The sequence below is a fragment of the Netta rufina genome (assembly GCF_964035555.1).
Source record: "Netta rufina genome assembly, chromosome: 1".
Taxonomy (NCBI): Eukaryota; Metazoa; Chordata; class Aves; order Anseriformes; family Anatidae; genus Netta; species Netta rufina.
This window is the reverse complement of record NC_140123.1, coordinates 122,629,418-122,650,310: the sequence shown is the minus strand read 5'-3', so window position 1 is coordinate 122,650,310 and position 20,893 is coordinate 122,629,418. Positions and strand designations below refer to the sequence as shown.

At 49.2% G+C, this 20,893-nt stretch overlaps 1 protein-coding gene across 3 annotated transcripts in view; it reads left to right on the top strand.

Annotated features, from left to right (window-relative positions):
* The first annotated feature begins 3,680 nt into the window (after positions 1 to 3,680).
* GSK3B (glycogen synthase kinase 3 beta) overlaps positions 3,681 to 20,893 on the top strand; it is a 130,993-nt gene continuing 113,780 nt past the window's right edge. For all 3 annotated transcript variants that reach the window (XM_084304205.1, XM_084304204.1, XM_084304206.1), the window contains exon 1: positions 3,681 to 4,780. In XM_084304205.1, the coding sequence (XP_084160331.1) occupies positions 4,693 to 4,780 (88 nt within the window). In that variant the 5' untranslated portion in view covers positions 3,681 to 4,692. The remainder of the gene's footprint in view (positions 4,781 to 20,893) is intronic.

Genomic DNA, 20,893 nt, shown 5'->3' with positions numbered 1-20,893 from the left:
GATGTGACGTTCAGGGTGATACCTGAAATGTAAGCAGACAAATGTGAGCCCCCAGACAAACAAACAAACAAAAAATAAAGCCTCCCCACCACCACTACCAAGCTTTTAAAAGCTTTGTTCTACCCAGAAATAGCACCGGTTTTCTAATTCACTGCCACCTTATGGCATTTCAGAGAGATAACACTTCAGTAATTCCCATCAGATGCTTCTTATTTTCAGGCACCCTCCCTAAGATCTTAGATGTGACGGGGACGCTTTAATTTCGAGTCACAGAAGCTGTAAAACCATCCTCTGCATCCAGATTTGGAACAATATTAATGCCTGGGATACTGGATTATTCTTGCCTGTGAAAACTGATCATTAAAGTGTCAATTCTATTTATATTTGCGGAGTCTAAAGGGAGGTCATTTCTTCAGCCAAGAGGCCAAAAATAAACGTGAACTTTGCAATGTTGTCAAAAGAGAATTTTTCAGTCTAAAAAAGCAACCAGCTCACTCATGATTTCCTCAAATGGGTTTAATTTGGTGCATTTTTGACATTGAGGATGAAAGCTTAACAGACGCCCTTCTTATATGCTAATGGGTTTTCTGACGGTAGCCCTAGCTGGGGAAATAATCTGCGAAAAGACTAACAGAAATTGGAGGTGGTTAATAGCTTTCTGTCCCTTCAAACGAATAATGGCCCTCCTTTAAGTATACTTGTGTGGTTTTCTAGCAGCGGAGAAGACGCTGTGATTGAAACGGACAGGTTTTGGAGAGTTCATTGGTTAATGATTACTTGGAAACACAGGCAGGACTGCCCGATGGGAAGCAGAGCAGCTGGGAGGTCTGTAGCGTGCATTCCCCAAGTGGATGGAGAGGACTGGCATTTAGAACAGCAAGGGTGCCAGTATCTGGGAGTTTTGGGGTTAATATGGGTTGTTTGGGTACTGGTGAGGGAACTGGGGGTCAACAGCAAAAGACTAAGCCTCACAAAGGAACGTAAGCGTGAGGCTGTTCTCCCGAATTAGCCTTGTTCTCTGTACACAAATGCAGTGGGTTCTCCATTGGCATTATCAACTTGCAGACTCATCATAAAGGACATTTCTCAAATGGATACCGTTAGGATAAATTTCGCATCGGTGTGATTCGTGTTTACTGCTGTCACAGAGTTCCCCCTACCCATGCTGTTTTGCAGGCCATCCACCCACTTTGTCATGTAATAACGCTCAAGTATCTCTCTTAAGTCGGTGCCAGCGTTTACGTAGCTTTTAGAAAGAACTTCATCAGAAAATAGGAAAATTTGATTTGTGTTGGCATCAAGTGCCCGAGGCCAAAAAATAAAAATAAATCCAATTTCAAGCGCAACTCTACAAGACGACTGGAATGCCTGGTGGTGCATTTCAGGTGGAGGAAAGTTGTTTCACCCAAAGAGGCAAAAACGTCCTTCTGGTGGTTGGCGGTTTATTGAGTTTGTATCTCAGGGACGTTTGATAAAGCGGTGAATCAGAGCAGATCCAACATGACGAGTGCGGCGTGGTTACTGTCACTTCAGGCTGTTCAGCCCCTGCGAGGGCGCAGCACTCGGCTTCCAGTTTCCCAGCTGCACAATGAGTCAGACCTTAAACAATGCAAAGTCCTTTGTAGTAGGTGAAATCATTCATCATTTATCAGGCAGGGAAAAGGTTTCCAGAAGATCAAGCGCCCCGGGGTGAGCGCCGTGGTGCCGAACAGGACCGTTTGGAGAGACTGAGCTGGTTTTCTGCTTCGGAACAAAGCTGTTGTACAGGGTAAATCTTAGCTGCCTTTGGCCAGGTCTTTCATTGCTCACATAGCAGCGTTGCTTGGAATGGGACACAAGAAGAAAAAAGGATAAACAGGCAATATTTTGATGCCTTGAAAAGAAAGCAGCAGCTCTTAGACTCTAGCGCTGGCAAAAAGTGCTTCTGCTGGTCCAAGTTACTTTGTCTGTGGTATAAACTACTCTGGTGAGAACATTTTTTTTTTTCCTTTTTCCCTTTAAATGGTATAAACGAGCAGTACCCAACGTTTGCAGAGGGCTGCTGAGTAACGTTACCGAGGTCAGGGCAGCGAGCAGCTCTGCCAGGCGAGCTGCCCCACGGATATTGCAGAGCCCCGCAGAAGTACAGGCTCTTCCAGAAGTCACAAGGACGGGCTGGACGCCGGCCAGGGCCAAGCAAAATCCACCAGTGGTGGCACCAAGACCTGGGTACGAAGGCCGTTCTAGCGGCTCTGATATACGCCGCGTTTCCTAAAATTTGCGAGGGAGAACTGAAGGGAGAGAACTTTGTGAGCCTGTGCCTCTTGCCCCCTCCCTCGGGCCGGCTCCTGCAGTGGGTTTATCACCCTCTGCTCCTCACGAGGCGATGGCCACAGCGCTCCTTCCTTTCCACAGCCACGCCGCTTCGCCCTACAGCAGCCAGCCACCCAAAATCCTGTATTTCACGTTAAGAGGAACAAAACCTTGCGTTTTTAACGGGAATTATCACACCTTTGTGCTTCCACACGGGGGTAGGACCGCACACCCCCAGGGAAGTGGCCCCTGACGGGTCACTGAGGGGGGGACCCCATGGAATGGGCTGGGGGCAAACAGGGGCTCAGGGCACTAACGGCTGCAACAGTTTTAACGGCTGTTAACGGGCCGGGTAACGGTTTTAACGGTTTTGACAGCTGTAATGGGCCGGATAACAGTTTTAACGGTTGTAACCAGCTGGGTAATGGGTTTTAACGGTTGTAACGGCCGTAACGGGCCAGGTAATGGTTGTAATGGCTGTTAACGGCTGTAAGCGGCTGGGTAACGGTTTTAACGGTTGTAACCGGCCGGGTAACGGTTTTAACGGTTATTAACGGCTGTAACGGGCCGGGTAATGGTTGTAACGGTTGTTAACGGCTGTAACGGGCCGGGTAACGGTTGTAACGGTTGCACCGGGGGCTGCCCCGCCCTGAGGCGACAGGTCGTGAGGGAAGTTGCCTCAAACGGGCATTAACGGCCCCGGAGCCGTTTGGACACCGCTCTCAGGGAGCCGCGGCTGCCATGCCGGCTCCCAAGGGGTGGGGTCCCGGCCCCGGTGTCCCCCCCCGCCACAGGCACGGCCCCGGCCTCAGGGCGGCGCCGAGCCCGCCCCGCCGCACTGCGCATGCGCGCTGCCCGCCCTGCGCAGCCGGTGAGGTCATAAAGGTGAGCGAGGCGGCGCGCGAGGCCCCACCGCGGCGAAGCGTGGCCCGCCAGGCCCCGCCCCCCTCCCCTCCCCTCGCCCAATGGGAGCGGGCGCTGCCCGCCGGTGCTGCCCGCGGATTGGTCGGCGGCAGACAGCTGGCTGGCGTCTTCGGGCCGCCTCATCGCCCCCAGCCAATGGCAGCGCGCCGCCGCGGCAGCCAATCACAGCCCGCGGCCGCTCTCCGCCTAGGGGCTGCGGCCCGAAGCCGTCGCAGGGCCGTGCAACCGCGGCCGCTGATTGGCCGCGCCGCTTCGGCTCCCTTCGGCTCCTCCCGGCAGAGCCGGCCGCCTCCCATTGGCTGCCGGACCGCGCTGCTAGGGCGGCGGCGCCGCTCCGCCATTGGCCGGCCGCCTGGCTTCGGGAGGGCTCGGCCGCGCCCGATTGGCTCCGAGCCGCCACAGCCGTCCCCGGAGCGGCCTCGCCATTGGCTCCGAGCACGCTCGGCTGTTTCCGTGACGGGGACGGGGGGGGGGGGGGGTTTGCAACGAGCGCGTCGGCCCCTTCGGCTGCCTATTCACAGACGGCGCCTACGGCCGTTGCGCAGCGTAGGGCAGCGGCGCGCATAGGCGGCTGCGCTGCGTTCGCGGGCTCGGCGTAAGCGGCAGCAGGGAGCAGCAGCAGCGCGCTGAGGGCAACGAGCCGCCGCCGCCGCCGCCATGGCCCGCCCCGCCGCCGCCGGCCGGCCCCCTCGCCGTGCGGGGGCCGTGAGGAGCCGCCCGGCCGCCACCGGCACCGCCTGAGCGCCGCCGTCAGGGGAGAGGCCCCGCCGCCCGGCCGCATCACCGCGCCGCCCGCCGCGGATCCCTCCGCCGCCGCCGCTGTTGGATTCCCTGGGCGAGCGGCCGCAGCACCGCCTCCCCGCCGGGACGATCCCTCCGCCTGAGAGGGGAGGGGGGGGGGAGAGGAGAGGGGAGGGAGGAGGAGGAGAAGTAGTCCCCGCTGCTCCCGCAGAGGAGACGGAAGGCGATTAAAAAAAAAAAAAATAAGGAGGAATAAGGATAAAAAGGAGCAGAAAAAGCCAACAAGGAGAGAAAGGAAGGAAGGAAGAGGAGCCCCGAGCCTCCGCCCCATGTGACTGGCGCGGAGGGTGGGGGCAGCGAGGCCTAGCGCAGCCCCGCGGCGGGCGGGCGGGGGCGGCTCCGGCAGCCGGGGCGCTGCGGAGAGAAAAAGGGGGAAAAAAAAAAAAAAAAAGAAAGAAAAGGGGGGCCGAAATGGCGCTGTGAGGGGACGGACAGAGCGGCAGAGCGACGGACAGAGCGGCGGGCAGCCCGGCGGCACCGCCAGGGGAAGGGCTCGGGTCCCCCCCCCCCCCCCCGTGAGGGGCCGCGGTTGATGAGGCAGGGCTCGCCCTGAGCGGCGGGAGAGGGCCCTGAGGAGGAGGAGGAGGAGGAGGAGGAGGGAGGAAGAGCAGCAGCAGCAGCAGGAGGAGGAGGAGGAGGAGGAGGAGGAGAGAGGCGCAGCCGCAGCCCGAGACCATGTCCGGGCGGCCCAGGACCACGTCCTTCGCGGAGAGCTGCAAGCCGGTGCAGCAGCCCTCGGCCTTCGGCAGCATGAAAGTCAGCCGTGAGTATCGGGCTGGGGGGGGGGGGGGGGGGGGGGGGGGGCTGCGACACCCCCCAGACCCCAAAAAAGCCGCCCTGCCCCTGGCCTCGGCCCCTCTGCCCGCTGGCAGCCCTTCCCTTTGTCAAGCGGGCTCCCAGGGCCGGGGTTTTGTCTGTGTGGGCTGTGTCTCCCCCCCCCCTCCTTCCCCCTCTTTTCCCCCCTTCCCCACCATGAATGACGGGCAGGCAGGTGCCCCCCCTTGCTCCCCATCCCCCTATATATATAAATATATTTTCCCTTTTTCCATTTTTTTTTCCCTTCTCTCCCAACGCCCTGAGATCTCGGGTGTGAGCACCTCCTAGTCCAGCCCATTTTATAAAAAAAAAAAAAAAAAAAAAAAAAGGTGGTTTGGGGGAGGGAAATGGGGTACAAAAGGTGCCTCTTTCGCGATTCAGGCAGCCCTAAAATCGCTCGGTAACGCCGAAAATAAGAAACATCCTCCCCCCGCCGCATGTGAGTACACCGAGGGGTTATTCCCGGCTGGCTGCTCGGGGGGAATATTGTTGGGAGCCAGGCCTAGGCTTTATGCCGCACGGGCACGTTTGGGGTTGGCAGAGCGTGGGGTGGGTGCCCACCCTTTGGATCCATCCCCCCCACCCCAACCCCCTCCAGCCGGGGGGAGCTGGGGCTGTTGGACACGAATTCATGGCATCTGGGCAAAGGGGGAAAAAGGCCCTGCTCTGAGTCGCCAAAGAGGAGCACCGGGGTTATAATAGGAAACGTCCTGGCTCCTCATTTGAATGCGTGCATGCGAGTGACCCGATCGCTGTGCTGCCGGCCTGGTTTGTGAGGAATATTTTCCCCTTTTTCTGCTGGAAATGGAGGCTGGGGGGGCTTTATGGGAGCCGGAGGGCTGGCCGTGCGGTGCCGTTTGGTCGATCCCTTCGGTGCTTGCCCGTAGCCACACCTGACACAGGGGTTGATATTGTTCGAGGCGCTTCGTGCCGGGGCTCCGCGTGCCCGGGGGCTTTTTGACAGATCAAAAAGGGATCTTGTTGGATCTTGAGGGATTTCTCACGGGTTTCTCTCTGCGCCGAAATGTCTCCCGCTGCGGGCGAAGCCTCGAAGAGGGCGCCGGGCTTGGTTGGGGGCTGTCGCCTGCCTTGGATCCGCATGATCGGGGCGCCTGCAGCACTTAAAAAAAAAAAAAAAACAACAAAAAAAACAGGGAGTGCAGTTAACCCGTATTATTAGCAGATCCAGCGTTTCACGCGCATTTGGGGGTCTTGATTTCCGTGGGGGGAAAGCCGTGGGCGACTCCATTTTAATGTATCGATCCACTTGATGTGCGTGCGGAACGAGGAGCGGGTTTTGTTGGCCGGGCTTTCTGCAGGTGGCCGCCTAATTCGGGCGAGACCTAGCCCTGTCATGCTCGGCGCCTGAATTTGTCTGATTCAAGCTCTCCGCAGCTTGGTTCTTGAAAGGTCACTGATGCTCCTTTCCCGTTTATTCGAGGTCAGAGCCTAGGCAGATGCTCGCCCGCGAAGAGAGTGCTAACTGAGGCAGACTAACAAGTTTGCAAATATGATTCAATCCCCAGCGTATACCACGGAGGGAGAAACAAAGGCCGGAGCATAAAGCGCACGCACTTGCGATAACCCCCCCAGTCGCTCTAGTCATGTGCTCCTGGTCCTTCTGCTGCCTGGAAAAAAAAAATGTCAGAACAAAGCAGGAGAACCACAGGCGAGGGCTCTGTGGGAAACGCAGTTGGGATTTTTTTATTTATTTTTTTTTTTTCAATGAATCCACCCGTGGAAGACGGTCCAGGAAGTTGAAACTTTTTATTCTCTCCTTTGTGAGAGGGCAGCAGCAGGTTGCCAGAAAGGGCGAGTATTTTTCTGGGTCCCCGTGAGTTTTAGGAGCCCCTTATGGCGTGATGTGGCAAGCCGTCTATTACCACCGTTGTTGAGCGCTTGGGGACAAAATAAAAATAAAAAAAATCAATTACGTGGTGAACGGGGAGTTTGCTGGGCTCCTTCCTCTTGCTGTAGGTTTTCAGAGTGATACTTAGTGACGTTTTGAGCCCTTTTGACTGAAGGCCGGGACAAAAGGTTCCCTGTGAGCAGGTGAAAATGGACAGAGCTTTGTTTTCTGAGCCTCGCAGACACCTCCAGTACCCCGGTGGTGGTGCAGGCCTTCTCCAAGCCCCCGGGGAGCCCAGCCCGAGCTGCTGGGTGCCCGCCTTGTTGTTTTAATTTGGAAGCCCGGAGTGGTGGCGAAACGAAACGATGAAGTCACTCTGGCCCCGCTGCCTCTCCAGCCACTGCTGCGGCTGGCTGGGCCCAGCAAGAGTTATCCAGGGAGGAAGGAGGGACTCGGGTGATGGGCTGGAAGGCTTGGGAGAAGTCGTGGCTCTCTGGATCCCGAGGAGGAGGAGGACAATGGCAGGGTGATTGCTGTGGTGCGCAGGGCTTTTCATCTCGCTCCCTGCGTAATTTATTAGACTTTGTGCTCCCAAGTTGATAAGGAAGCCCCAGCCTTGGGTGAAAGGAGGTTGTCCACAGCTGCTGGGAAGGATGGCTTCTCACGGCTCTGCCACGAGGATTTTATCGCCCCTCTGGGAGAGGGAACGCTGTGGGAAGCACACGGGGGAACAAAGATCACGGCTGTGAGGTCCAGGCTGTGACCTCAGCATCTAACAGTTGCAATTCCACCTCAATCCTTCAACTCCAACGTCAGGTGATGAGTATCCGAGCCGAGGGCTTCCCGTTCTCCCCGTGCTGGTGTTCCCTACCTGCTCACAGAGAGAAGAGGCGCGGGCTCAAGGCTTCCTTTTGTTCCTCACCTCCTTGTGCTTCCCGAAGGGGACAGAAATAATCCCGCGGAATAAAGGGTAGTCATGCAACACGCCACCAAAAATATCGGTGTAAAAATAGAAGCCCAAAGTTTGCAGTTTGAGAATTTTCGCCTAATGACTGTGGAATTGATTTATTATTATTATTATTTTTTTCCCCTCCTCTGGAAAGTGTTTTTAAGCAACACCAAGCCCTGGCAGACAGCGGTGCTTGTTGTAACTGTAGCGAATTGCGTTGTTGGTCTGCAGTAAACAATGTCAGGGCTGATGCTTGCTGCGGGGAGCTTTTTGCTCTGTGTGTGTGTGTGTGTGTGTGTGTGCCACAGCTTTGTAAAAGGTTGTGCAGGATTTGTTAAGGGAGAGGGTGAGGAAGGCGCTTCTGTTTGCTTTTTAACTCGCTCTCGTGCTGCACACAATCTCGGTTGCAAAATCTAAAGGCCAATATTGTCATAACTCACTTTGGGCTCTTTGGAAGAATGTTACGCCGGTGCCAAGCTTGCCTTTTGTTGAGATGTTTCTTTTTCTTGGGAGATTCACTCTGCTTTTGTGCCGTGTTACCCTCCAGAAGCCCAGCAGGGCGGTAGGGGCTCACGTCTCCTGGCACCTGAACCTGATGCATCCCTCGGTAGTACGAGGGGGGCCTTAAATAATGGGTCTGGAAGGACCGGGCGTGATGTCCGGGCTGATCTACCTGTAGGAAGAGCCTCCAGCAGGCTGAAAAAGAGGCACCCCGGGCAACCTCGGCGAGAGGGAAGGAGCTGAGGGACCCGGCGTGGTGGCTGGGCCCGTGCTGCCTCCTGTTTCCCAACCCCGTTAGGGTAGGGCCCTCCCTGGTGCTTTGATAGCAGTTTCTGCCTAATGGGTTGCTGCAACTGGAAGCCGCCCATCCTGCTCTCCTTGCTGGAGAGAGGAAGATCCCTCCCTTCCAGCAGCCTGCTGAGAGCTGCTGCCTGCCCTCTGCTCAGCCTGGCCCTGTCCAGCTTTCTGCCTGCTGCCGGGGGGACGGCTTTCCTCGCGGCTGAAATAAATAATAATGATAATAATGAAAAAAAAATGGACTCACTGGGATCGGTTAATAATGGCTCTGGGTGCTGCAGGGGAGTGTCTCGCACCGCGGTGACCCAAAGTCACACCTTGCAGCCTGAAAAGGAGCAAAACAGCTCGCTGATGCTCTTATTCCCAACGCTGGCGAGCTGTTTTCTCTTTATTCCTGTCACTTGTGGTAGTTGAGCAGAAAAATATCTCATAAGAAGATGAGGTTTGCCATTGCAACCCGTTAAATGATAATTCCACTAATTCTTCTGTGTCACCCGTGGAGGGTTGACTTTATTTTTTCCTCTAAGACACGCTGGGAGCCATCCTGCACCTTTTATTGTTCTGTCGCCCATCTGCACGTTTCTTCTTCCTTACTCCACTTCCTGGAGGTGATTCCCTCTTGTGTTATCACTTAATTAGCCTGTTCTGGTTTATAGCAATACTTTAACCACCTTGTTCACGTATTTATGCAGCTGAAGAAACCCATGCCACTTAAGAAATATGTTTTGGGCTCTGGAAGTTACGTCCCTTCATCCCCTAACTTGGTAGGGTCTTGGAGGTATCACGCAGTAAAGCTTTCTGTACTGGGATCTTCTCATGGCTAAGAAAAGCAGTTCCTTGCCATCCATCCTAAAACATCACCTCAGGCCAAAGGCTTTTCCTCTGCTGCCCCAAGAGTTCTCCCAACAGCAATGGGTTTCCAGTGTTGGTGCCCAGTGTGATAAAAGCGCAGCGCTGTCCTCTTCCTGCTCCCAAGGGCTGAACTCGCATCGGCAGGCCTGCAGGGTGTCTGCCTTGTCTGGGGGCTTTTTTTTCCTCCCCCAGTTAAAGCTCAGAGCTGTGCAGGGCTCTAGCCCTTTCTGAATTGACCCCATGCCAAATCCCTTGGTTATCTGAACGCCTGGGCCGACAACACGCAAGGTGGTTGGAGAGTGCGTGCAGCCTCGTTGTCGGAGCTGCTGCAGCCTTTGCTTTCAATGTTTTCTCCAGAATCGGAAGGTTTGCTATCTTGAGGTTTCCAGAAATTTCCACGGACTTGCTCGCTGGGTGTTTTTCTGGACCTCTTTCCTCCGTTTTTGATGAAGTCTTTTCTCTGAGGACTTTCAGTTGGCTGTCGCTGGCGTGGGAAGTGCCAAGGTGGCCATCTCCTGCAGAACCTCTTGTGGCTGGTGGAGGCACTTGGCTGCTTCCTGGCTCAGGCCAGCACAGCTTCGAGAGACGGACACACTTCTGAAGCGAAGCAGCAGTGAAAAGGAGCTCACTGAAAGCTTAAAAACCTAAAAGGTGTGTACAGGTCAAAACCCATTCCCATTTCCCTTTTGTAGCACCTGCAGCATCAGTCTCCCACAGACAAAACATCTCCAGTTGCTCTAGCTCATTCAAGAGAAGCTCTACCCAAACCGTTTAGGAGACAAAATTTGGGTAACAACTAGAGGAAGAAGAACTATTTTCACCAAATCTTCAGCACCTCTGCTGGGCGAGTGGGTTGCCAATAACTGGAGCAAAGTCCATCGCCAGGTGCTTTGCACTCCATCGAGCCCTTGATATTTTGCTGGGGTTGCACATCTGTAACGTGGAAGTCACTTAGCTGGGGGAGTGGCACCGTGGGGCTGCAGGGTGCCATTAAAAAATCCCTCTTTCTTGTTTGTAAGCAAGAACTTGAGGCTAAAAAATAGAGTTTTGTAACTTTGTAATAGGCGTGAGGAGGGCCGAGTGTCTTCTGCTTCATAGGTTATAACCTGCTTCTGCTTCGTAGGTTGAGCGGCGTTGCTTGGAGAGGTGCAAATGTTTTTTTTTTTTGGTGTAGGAAGCTTTTGTTGATTGCGTTTGAGCCTGGAAAGCAGCTCTTGGACGTAATGTATGGCAGGAACGCGAAGCGGTGCGGTTACATTGCTCGGCGTGTCTCTTCAGGCACTTGGGCAGCTTGCAAGGAACCTGCTCGTGGTCCAGTGCCCGACAGGAGAAAGTCTGCATCCTGTTGGACTCCCGATCAGAAGAGGACAGGAAAAGCACTCCAGACTGATACCGCTGGATAAATAACGCCAGGGAGGGTTTGTGGGGTTTCAGGACACCCCCCGGTTGTGCCTGTGTGAAGATGAGCGTCTGGGTGCAGCTCCAAAAGTCGCCACAGGCTTTTGGATCAGAGCGCTCCGCCGGGGAGAAGTTGGGTGTTGGCTCCCAAGTTATAACCAGAAGGGAAGCAGCAGCTGAATTTTTCCAACCAAGACAGTCTTCTTACAGCCACAACTATAGAGCATCGTCTGTTTTGACTTTTTTAGTAGGAATATAATTCTTGTCGGCTACAAGCCCTGTAGTTCAAAGCAGTATCTTTTGCCAGGAATGCAGGCAATTGTTGAATTTTCAGGCAGGCCAAGAATATGTTTTGTGGAAAGATAAACTGAAAGTTGACTGCTTCAGAGAGCAAACCTTGATTTTCTTTGCAGTGCAGAAGGAGCAAAACCACGTAGTCGTGGTTGCCGGGGCCAAGCTCTTGGGTTTTCTTGATTCACACCCTGCTGCAAATGGTTGCACAGAACCTATAGGATTATTGGTATCCCATCTCTCACATGATTCAGGTAGTTTAAGTATTAAAAAAAATAAATGGTAACACCATGAATTGACTTCTATGAGTGGGTTTCCCTGGGGGAGGAAGGGGACACAAATTCGTCAGCCTAAATAAGCAGAATATTTGATTGTTGGCCAAACAAACGTGAATCATTTGGCACGGATCCGTATCCCCGGGAGTGGAGTCGACGGCCCTAAATGAATTTCCACACGTTGGTGGGAGGTCGAGGATCAGCATCGGAAAGGAATGTTTTGTGCTTTGCCGGGAGAACGCAAACTTTCTGGCAGGTGAGCAGATGTCAGGCTCCTGGAATGGGTTTTCTTTACCCCGTACAATTGCTCAATTGAAACTTGCAGGAGCGGAAAATGATGTTGCCCGTGAGCAGATCGTATCTGTTGGCCCTTCCACCTCCAGTCTCGCAACCTCGTGCGTGCGGGCCTGGGAGCTGCCACCGCAGGCAGCGTAACGCCGGCTGCTGGCTGCGAGTTGAGTTGGTGGTTTTTCTGCGTTTCTCTTGAAAAACAGAGAAATCTTAGTAATCACATTTCTGCTGTAGTGACTTTGGAGTAGGTTTCCCCAACCTGTTGATTTTCGGAGTACATGTATTAGTAACCACAACGGGCTACAGAGCTGATTTGAGTCTTGGGGAAATTCTTTAAGGCCTAGGTGTTAGTTTTTTTCTGTCTGACAAGGTCGTCTTCGAGCAATGAAGACCACCAAGATTGCAAATCTCTTGTTTGTCCTGATAGACTTGACTTTAGCGGACCAAAACTTCTCTTCTTCTGGACTTACTTTGTCTGGATGTGGAAAAGGGTGTTGCTGGGAGCTGGGACAGCAAAAGAATTGTGGCTTTTCTCCCTGGGAGCACATGTGTAGTGCTTCTGGGATTTTGGAGGCAGGTCTAGAAACCTCAAGTCCATATGCATGAAGTAGCCCTCATATTTACAGAAGCCAGGTATTCATGAGGCAAGAAACAACACCTTTTGTGTGGTGGCAGTGCTTTGGCTTTATGCAATAGCCTGTGGATTTCTTTATAATCCGCTGGATTCTTTCAGCCCTGGCAATGTTTGAGCAGTTGGTTGTCGACTGGAAATGTTGGTCGTAGTGGGCCAACAACTCTAAAAGGGAATACTGCAGGTATGTTAATGCCATGTCCAGAACTTTTCATAATTAGGATACTTCAGAGATGCTCATATCAAGACAACGATGCCCACTGCATTTCAAAATGTATGGTAAAAGCCCAGTTTTCATTCCTAGATGGTGGTGTAATTAGTTACTGTAGAACTTGTACTAGCAACATATGCCTGTTAGTTTATTCAGATGTTGTTATTTTGGCTTTGTGCTACGGCTTTTTGGTTTTTTGCTTTCTTGTTTGAAAAGCAGCTGCAATCAGGAAGAGGTTCCTGGCAGACCAGGTCCAAGTCAGCCACTTCTAGATAAGAACAAATCATAAAATATTCTCTAACAGCCCCTTTTACTTGGTGCATTTTCACATGTCTTTGAGCGTAAAGAGAGGGTGAGAGAAGAGGGACACGTTTGTGTTGTCAGAAACCTTATATGAAGGGGAGATGACGATGATTTAGGCTTCTGGGATCTGGAATTTAAACCCAGACCATGTGTGAAGGTTTTGCTTTAGAGCTTCAGTTTTAAGCCTTTAAAGCCTGCTTTAAAACATCCTGCCAAAGTTGGGTTGACTAAGTACATTTCTTGAGACCAAACTTGGGAGCAATGTTTTAATATTTGAACAATAATTGTTTTGTCAGAGATAGTGAACCTGTTTCTCATTTTACTTCCCATGATATGTTTTGAGACTCGGTAATGTCCTATCCCGCTGGCGTTAACATTTAATTTTGATGCTGCTAAGGGAGCTCTGGAAGAGGCTGCATTGCAACTTAATGCTCTGTCTTCTATGACTCCAAATGTCTTTTTTTTTTTTGTTTCCCCCTCTGAGTGTTATGACGATGGGAGGCTTTTCACCTGCTTGCAAATCTTGCTCTCAGGTTGTCAGCAAGCCATTTTTTAAAGATCATACTGATAAGGTAGGAAATTGGATTCCCCACTTGGAGAAGTTGTCAAGTTTCTTCTGTTGTGTATGCATGGCTATAAAATGGAGTCTCTTTAAAACTCGCAAGAAATTAGTTTTCAAGGACACAGTCACTGTGTGACTTTAAAATGGAATTTTATTTTCGTTTGGCAAGTTTGAAAGATTTTTGGTATAGGGAGAGGCTGGAAAAACAATTTTGCACGTATTTGCAGTGCTGTTGAGTGATTCTATAACAATACGTACCGAGGGCTGGGATTCAACACTGATGGTTTTTTTCAGGATATGTTTGGGAGGGAAGCAAAAATCCCCGAGCAATTCTAAACTTCCACCTGTAGTAGGTTTAGTTGTCTTTAGAAAATCATAGTTCACGTCACTGCTTTCACTAGGCCCTTCAACCACTGCATTGATGGTAACGCCGTGGTAAAAATGCTTCACTGAAGTGGAAAAAGTACAAGGATTTGACAGTGCTGTTAATATTTGAAGTTAGGTTTATGCTCGTATAACATGCACTGTCACAGAAACGCTCCAGTGCTGGAGACTTTTTTGTTCTAAATTTTGGGTAGGTTGGTTTTATGCTATGGGTAACGTATTGCAGTTTTGCATCGTGGCCGGGTGTAGTTTTTTGACTGTAGCCTGTTTGAAAGACCTTTTATTTCTGAGTATAGTAGAACAAAGGCAAACGTTTCTAAAAATTCAGGTAATGTCCTGGATTTTTGTCAGGAAAATGAGTTGATAAAGGGGCTTGGAATTTGTCTACTCAAGAAGAAAAATTAGTTTTCATCTGACCCTTAAGAAAGCAGATGCAATGAAACTCCTGGATAGTTGTTGGTTGAAATCCTTGAATTCTAGTAAGCGCTCTGGGCATCTGTCTTGTTGGTTTGCCTTGAATCCCAATTCTATCAGTATATAAAATATGCACTGAGATAGGTGATGATAATTTGGCTGCTGTTTTTTAACACAAAGCCTACTGTATGGAATTACTCCGTGTATGGAAGTAGCTCTGCCATTAATTGCTAGTTCTCGTGCTTTAGTGGAAAATAAGTCATTAAATGTTAAATATGTAACTGCCACGTAGTACCTTTTCCACCTGTTTTTAACTAAAAATTCAAAGAGCTAGTGCAATAATAACCAGCGTTCCACCAAATATCTATTCTTTTTGTGAAATGTCCTCCTTTGTCAACTGTACCTCCTTGGCTGTCCTGCAGTGGAGTACGTAATGCCTAACTGCATTCAGAGGAGCTCCAAGGACATCAGAGAATACATTCAAAATGTTCTTGACAGATGGACAAAGCAGTGGTACGTGAATAAGGTGCGGTTCAGCAGGGGCAGACGTGGTCTGCAAGGTTTTGGTGAGGCTCAGCTGTGCAGGTAACAGGGTGGGGGGTGACTGGGCAGGCGGGGAGATCTGTGGAGAAGAGCCTGCAGGTAGATGTTGGTGTTGCCAAACCAGCAAATGTTTTTTTACTGGGTGTCTTGACAGAAATGTCATGTGAAATGCAGGAAGTTGACCTCCTCACTTCATTGTGTGCTGATAAGCCTGCAGCACCTAGCTTCGGTGGTGTTTTGGGAGAGGAGCAGGCTGTGGGCGAAGGGGAGTCATCAGGGATCTGGAACACGCGCTCTCAGGGGACGCTGAAAGCATTTAGGATGATTTCTTTTGCAAGAAATCAAAGGCAGATTTCTTTTGATGACATCCTCTAAATATGTTAGGTAGCTGGAAAGAAAAGACGAAGCTGCTCTCTTTTCCGCTGGAGCTGGAACAAGCTGTGGGCTTAAACTTGAGCAGCAAACATGCTTTCAGTTAGTTGATTCAGCTTCTAAGAACAACGGGAGCACTGGAATAGATTAGGAAGGCTGTCGGTTTCCCAGCAGTGGCTGTTTCAGAAATTTGCCAGGTAGTTTAGATCTAGAAGTTGGTAGAAGTTTAAGTGAAGACAGCCTGTGGCCCTTCCCAGCTTCATTTTCTGTTGTTCTGGTTAGTTCTGCGTGGTCTTGGGATGAATTTCCAAGATCCTGCTCTTGTTTCTTTCCCCCCGCCCCTGGAACGGAGTAGCCCAGTGCTGTTGGCAGCTTGCTGGAGGGTGGTGGGTTTGTGAAAGGTGATGGGGGTCGGTGAAACCTGCCGCAGCTTTCAGACCTACAGGCTGGGCCATCCCAGGGAGCTCACTCCAGTTTGGGAATTTACTGGATGCGGTGGCTTGTCCTGCCCTTGGCACGGAGCTCTGATTTCTGAAAGAGCCTCCTCAGCCTCGGCGTTTAGGTAAATGTGCTGTATTTAGAAGGGCTTAGCCTGCCTGGGGAGGTTTTTATTCTAGTTCGAGGTTTAAACGAGCTCTGAATTTTGTTTTTGACATAAGTGCTGTTCAGATGAAAGCTTGCTGTAATTTGGGAGTCCCGTCCTGCAGTTGAGAACCGCACAATTTCTGTGGGGGATCTCCGTGGCTTTCTTTGTATGGGGCCTAAGAAAAACAATTCTTTCCTTCAATTTTTGAGCCTGTGGTTTTTGCTTCAACACAAAAGAATTTAGCGCAAGTGAAGAACTGCTCAGAGCTTCAAGTGCAGCCCCAGGGCCATGTTGGAGTAGCTGTGTAAGGTCCAGCCTGATGACGGGGGGGTGTCTGCCCAAAAGAGCTTCAAGCAGATGATCTTGGCGTATGTATAATGCCAGTGCCTGAAGAATATTTGTATCTTAAAGTATAACTTCCTAATCACAGCACTCACGTGAGCTTCTGTTTAATAAATGGGCAAGCGTCTGAAGAACGTGTGTAGAAACCAGATGTTGCATAGAATATGAGCCAAGGAAGAAAATAACTTGTTGGTCTGTATGTGGAGTGTAGCTAGATACCTTCTTCTGATTTTATTTCTGCTCCTCTTCAGAGCTGGAAGAGTCGATGCGGACCCTGAAAATCAAAGCGGTGTCAAGTTAATCCTAAAATTTTTAGGGGTTTTAAGTGACTTCCCAAACTTCTTGATATAGAAACAAGAGGGATGTGTGAAGCTGGAGCTCTCACACGAGAACTAAAGATGCTTCAGAGCAAAAATGATCGTCTCCACTGATAAGTGGTTTCCAACTTGGTGCTGAAACCCTGAGTAGTTACTACATTGCTTAGTAGTACTAAGCAATGCTTCCTTTTCTGTACCTCACAAAGCTTCAGTAGTTCGGTGTACGTATGAGGCTACTGCAAGGCTGACACCCTGAATTACTGCTAATGTAACATCTACAATCATTTATTTATTTATAATTCTTTTGAAGCCTTGCTTCCTTATTTCAAATGATACTGAGTGTTCAAAAACAGGCGGATGTCAAATTCAACTCTCTTTCTTATCTGCTCCAATGGGAGAGAAGAAGTGATAACCCTGAAGCCTTATGCCAGACTTGTCCTAAGGTACAGCAGTAGCCCAGAATGCCTTTTATGTTTTCACCTTTTAAGTCTTTGGCTGCTGAAAGCGTTAGACCTCTAGCTGGAAGAAAGGCTTGCTGGAGACTTGCTGTGCTCCACTTCTCTGCAGCACTTTGAAGGCTGTGCAGAGCGTTTGCTCGGACTTTGACATGCACAAAATTGTCCTTCTCTTAGGTGGCTCAGACTTTCAGAGGTGTACAGATCTTTTTCTGTCTGCAGCTGGCATCATCTGAATGATGGAATAGTTTACATCTGAAAACTGACAAGGTTTAAAACACCAGGAAATAAAACCAAACAAAAAACCAACCCATTCCCTTCCCTCAGCTTGTTGTTGAGTTCAGGAGTGCAGTAGGTGAGTAGCAGACAGTTGGTACCTAAATGAAATAGTAACACAAGTGCATTAGCTTACAGAAGTAACCTCCTCATGGAGAATAAAAACTAGAGAAAAGCACCCATTCCTCATCTTCTGGATTTGTCAAACTATTAGGAACTTCTCTTCATATATAAGACTGTTGGTTCAAATGGTCATGTATCGCTTTCTTCTTCCTTTACCTTTGTTATAGTTCGTATTCTTGCTTGGAGTCACATGGAACCACAGCTCTTGAAGTGGAATTTCTTTGGAAAATGTTGTATTTGTTGTTTGTAATGCCAGAGTTTAGTTTAGTTGACAGTACTCTTCACATTTTTATGGGTTTTAGTTTTATGCAAGTATGCTTTTCAAGTACAAAACAAAACTACATGGACTTTGAAGGTAAAGGGTAAGTGGAAGGGCAAGCTTGAAAATGGGTCTGGTTTAAAGAACACAGTGATATACCTTTGAATTAAAAAAAAAAGCAATTTGGTAATGGTAATTTAATGTTTCAGATCTTACTGATGTTTTAGATGTTTTTTTTAAAATGCTTCAGAACTTTTTTGGGATAATTGGCTTTCAAAGCTCTTTAGAGGTGGTGGTAGACACATATGCAAATTGACTAAGTTTCCAGGTTTGGACTAAAATTGATGTGCAGATGAGCTCATCCATCCAGGAAGTTGTTGCATAGAAAGGTTCAGTTGAATGGGACCTACAGATGTCTTTGACTCCAGCTGCCTGACCACTTCAGGGCTAACCAAAAGTTAAAGTATATCACTGAGGGCATTATCCAAATGCCTCTTGAACACTGGTAGCCATGGGGCATCAACCACCTCTCCAGGAAGCCTGCTCCAGGGTTTGACCACCCTCAGGGGAAATAAATTTTCCCTAACATCCAGTCTGACCCTCCCCTGGTGCAGCGTCGTGCCCTTCCCATGCATCCCATCATCGGTGACAGGAGCAGAGGCTGCACCTCCTCTGCGCTTCCCCTCCTCAGGGAGCTGCAGAGAGCCATGGGGTCATGTCTCAGCCTCCTTTTCTCCACACTGGGCAACCCAGGTGTCCTCAGCCTCTCCTCACAGGACATGTGTCCTGCCCTTTTACCAGCTTTGCTCCATTCCTGGTGCAAAACCCTATGCATACCCATGTTGAATTTCACGCTGCTGATGGTTGTCCAACACTGCTGTGTCTAGATCCTTCTGCAAGGATTCGCATCCATGCAGAGAGCCAACAGCACCTCCCAGCCCAGCATTGTCAGCAAGTGGTAATTAATACATCCAATGTACCCAAAAGCAGTGCTTGCTTTTAGTGATAAAGAAAATTCCCTCGCCTGTATGTGAAGGTGAATTTTTTCAGTGTTCACCTTTCAAATTCCTGCCAGTGGGAAGAGAATGGGAAGTCTCGTCATTCAAGAAAACCTCAGTGAAATTTATATTCTTATTTCAGTGCATCTTGCCTTTTTTTGTTTAAAAATACTCCCCTATTACATTTTATTCTTACTTCCCACTAATATGGGAGTAGGATAACCTACAGAAATACCTTGGTGGCCATGAATGCTGTGGGAATTGCACGTGAAGTGGAAAACTCTCCTGCTGAAAGCTTGTCAGTTGGAAACGTGCATGGGCAAGGCATTGCACTGGGTGTTGGTATGACTGGGACATCTGAACAGCAAGAACACTGTGAATAGTGAAAGAATACATTTTTTTTTTTTTAAATCTTAAATCTCAAGTTCCTGTATAAGAGAAGGTAAAGCTGAGAGTCTTTCATGATTTTAAAATGCCACCAACAAAACTCTCTCTCTCAAAAAAAAAAAAGCCATGCTGAAGGGGGATGTTCTGGCATATATGGAGCTGGAGTCTGTCTTTGTTGTGGCTTGAAGAGAAAGCCTTGCTTGCTTTTAATAATGAACAGTCGTGTGCCCTTGCCCAGACCACTAAAATGGCTGGAATAAAGCTAAAATGAATAAATAGAAACATGCTAATTTAGTTGTTCATGGACGTGCAGGGGACGTTCCTGTGGTTAGTAGTAAGTAGGGCAGCCATATAACTTTATCAGATGTGGAGTTGTCTCGACTTGCATTGAGTATAGGAGCTTTCCACACCAGCAGACTTGTTTTCCAGGCTCTCTCTAAGACTTGAGGCTGGTTTCAAAAAAACATTTTGTCCAGATGATGATGATGACTCCCCCCTCTGCCTCCCCACGTCGTCTTCTGTGAGGAAAAATAAGAGACCCATCCCATATTGAGTTCCACTTTCCAATTTGTTGAAGTTTTTTACCCTCCCGCTTGGTACACTTGAGCAATTCTTCGACTTCTTTAAGAGGCATTACTAATTTTTGGCTGCCTCTAGCACGTTGGGCATGCTCACAGACTATTTAGGGGATTTCCCTGCTCATTTTAAAGTCCGTAACTACCTATGGGCTGGTTGTAATCCAAGTTCAGGGACCGGCAGAGTATTGCTCAACGCGTTACGTCTTGCTGAGGTTTCAGATTGCTCTGAACTGTCACGGCCTGGCTTGGAGTTGGGTTATTTACAATGCAGAGGGGAGCTGGGTGTAGTGTTGGACATGAGGGAGAGCAGTAGCTGGACCTACGTCGTGAGATGTGGTGGAAAACAAGTTGATAGGAAGATACTGGAGGTTAAAATGTTAACTTCTGAATCTTAAGGTGCAGTTAAATTCCTTTGGAGTTTGAGATGAACAGCAGATAAAACCGTTTTGTGACAGCATAGAGACTTAAATTCAGTGCTTTACAGTATTTATGTACAAAGCCAATGCATTGGAAAAGAAAGTGGGAGTACTAGTAAGGTCATGGTTGTTTTTTTTTACTGGGGGGAAGGTGCCTGTATCAAGTTTTGTGCAGAAGATCCTTAAAAAAAAAATCATAAACCTTATAATGAAGGTAGATAGATAAACTTGCTCAAGTTTTATTTGAAGTGCCTTTTTACCCCTCCATGCAGTTTTCTCCTTTTTTTTTTTTCCCTAAACCAGTCTTCTAAGTGCTTCTTTTGCCATTTAGTAAAACCATTGTATTTTAGGTGTGGATAAGGAAGTTATTTCTCTGCTCATCTCAATCGCTTCTCTCAAAGGCTTTTATGTAGAAAACTCAAAAGGAAAATAAAAAAAAAAAAAAAAAAAAGGTTTTTGGTCAGAATGCCACAAGTGTTTTGAATTACTGTTCAAGTCCCTGACCTACTAACAGCAAAACCTTTTCTTCACAGCTTTTTATTTCAGTCTTAGGGGAGAATTTTAGACAAATCCTCTTCAGCACTAGCAGCCTTAACTCGACTGTCAAAATTTGTTTTCTAAGGCCTTCTGCAAGTGAGAGGGCTCACCATCCAGTATGCCCACAGCAGAACAAACCCTCCTTTTAGCCAGGGAGTTGCATCTAATCAGGTACTAACACATGGTCAGTTTTTGCTATGTTTCCAAGCACAGGTGGCTCTGATCAGCTTTTATTTGGGCCCTGACTTTCTATCCTCTCTAGCCTTTTCTGTCTTTGAGGTCCTGTTTGACTTTGATAAAAGCGTGCACAAGTGTCTGTGTATCATAATTTATTTTTAATGTGCTGTTGAGGTGTGCCACTTGCTTCTTTTTCTTTTTTTCTTCTTCACTTGTTGACTCTCCCACCATGGTTCTTACGCAGTGACCATTTTTGCTAAAGGCTGATGTTTCTTGCCTGGACAATCACAGCTTTAAAGGAATCTTTACTTTTTAATTACTGCTATGTGTTATATTGTCCCTGGTCAGCTGAGCTTTATGCTTCATCTGGTCTGAGGACCGTGGTGCTCATTGCCAGAAGGGAGGCCTGCACGCCTACATGGTCCTACCAGGACATCGGTGCCACAACCATCTCCAGCTGAACCCCTGTGGCTGCTGTATGAAAAT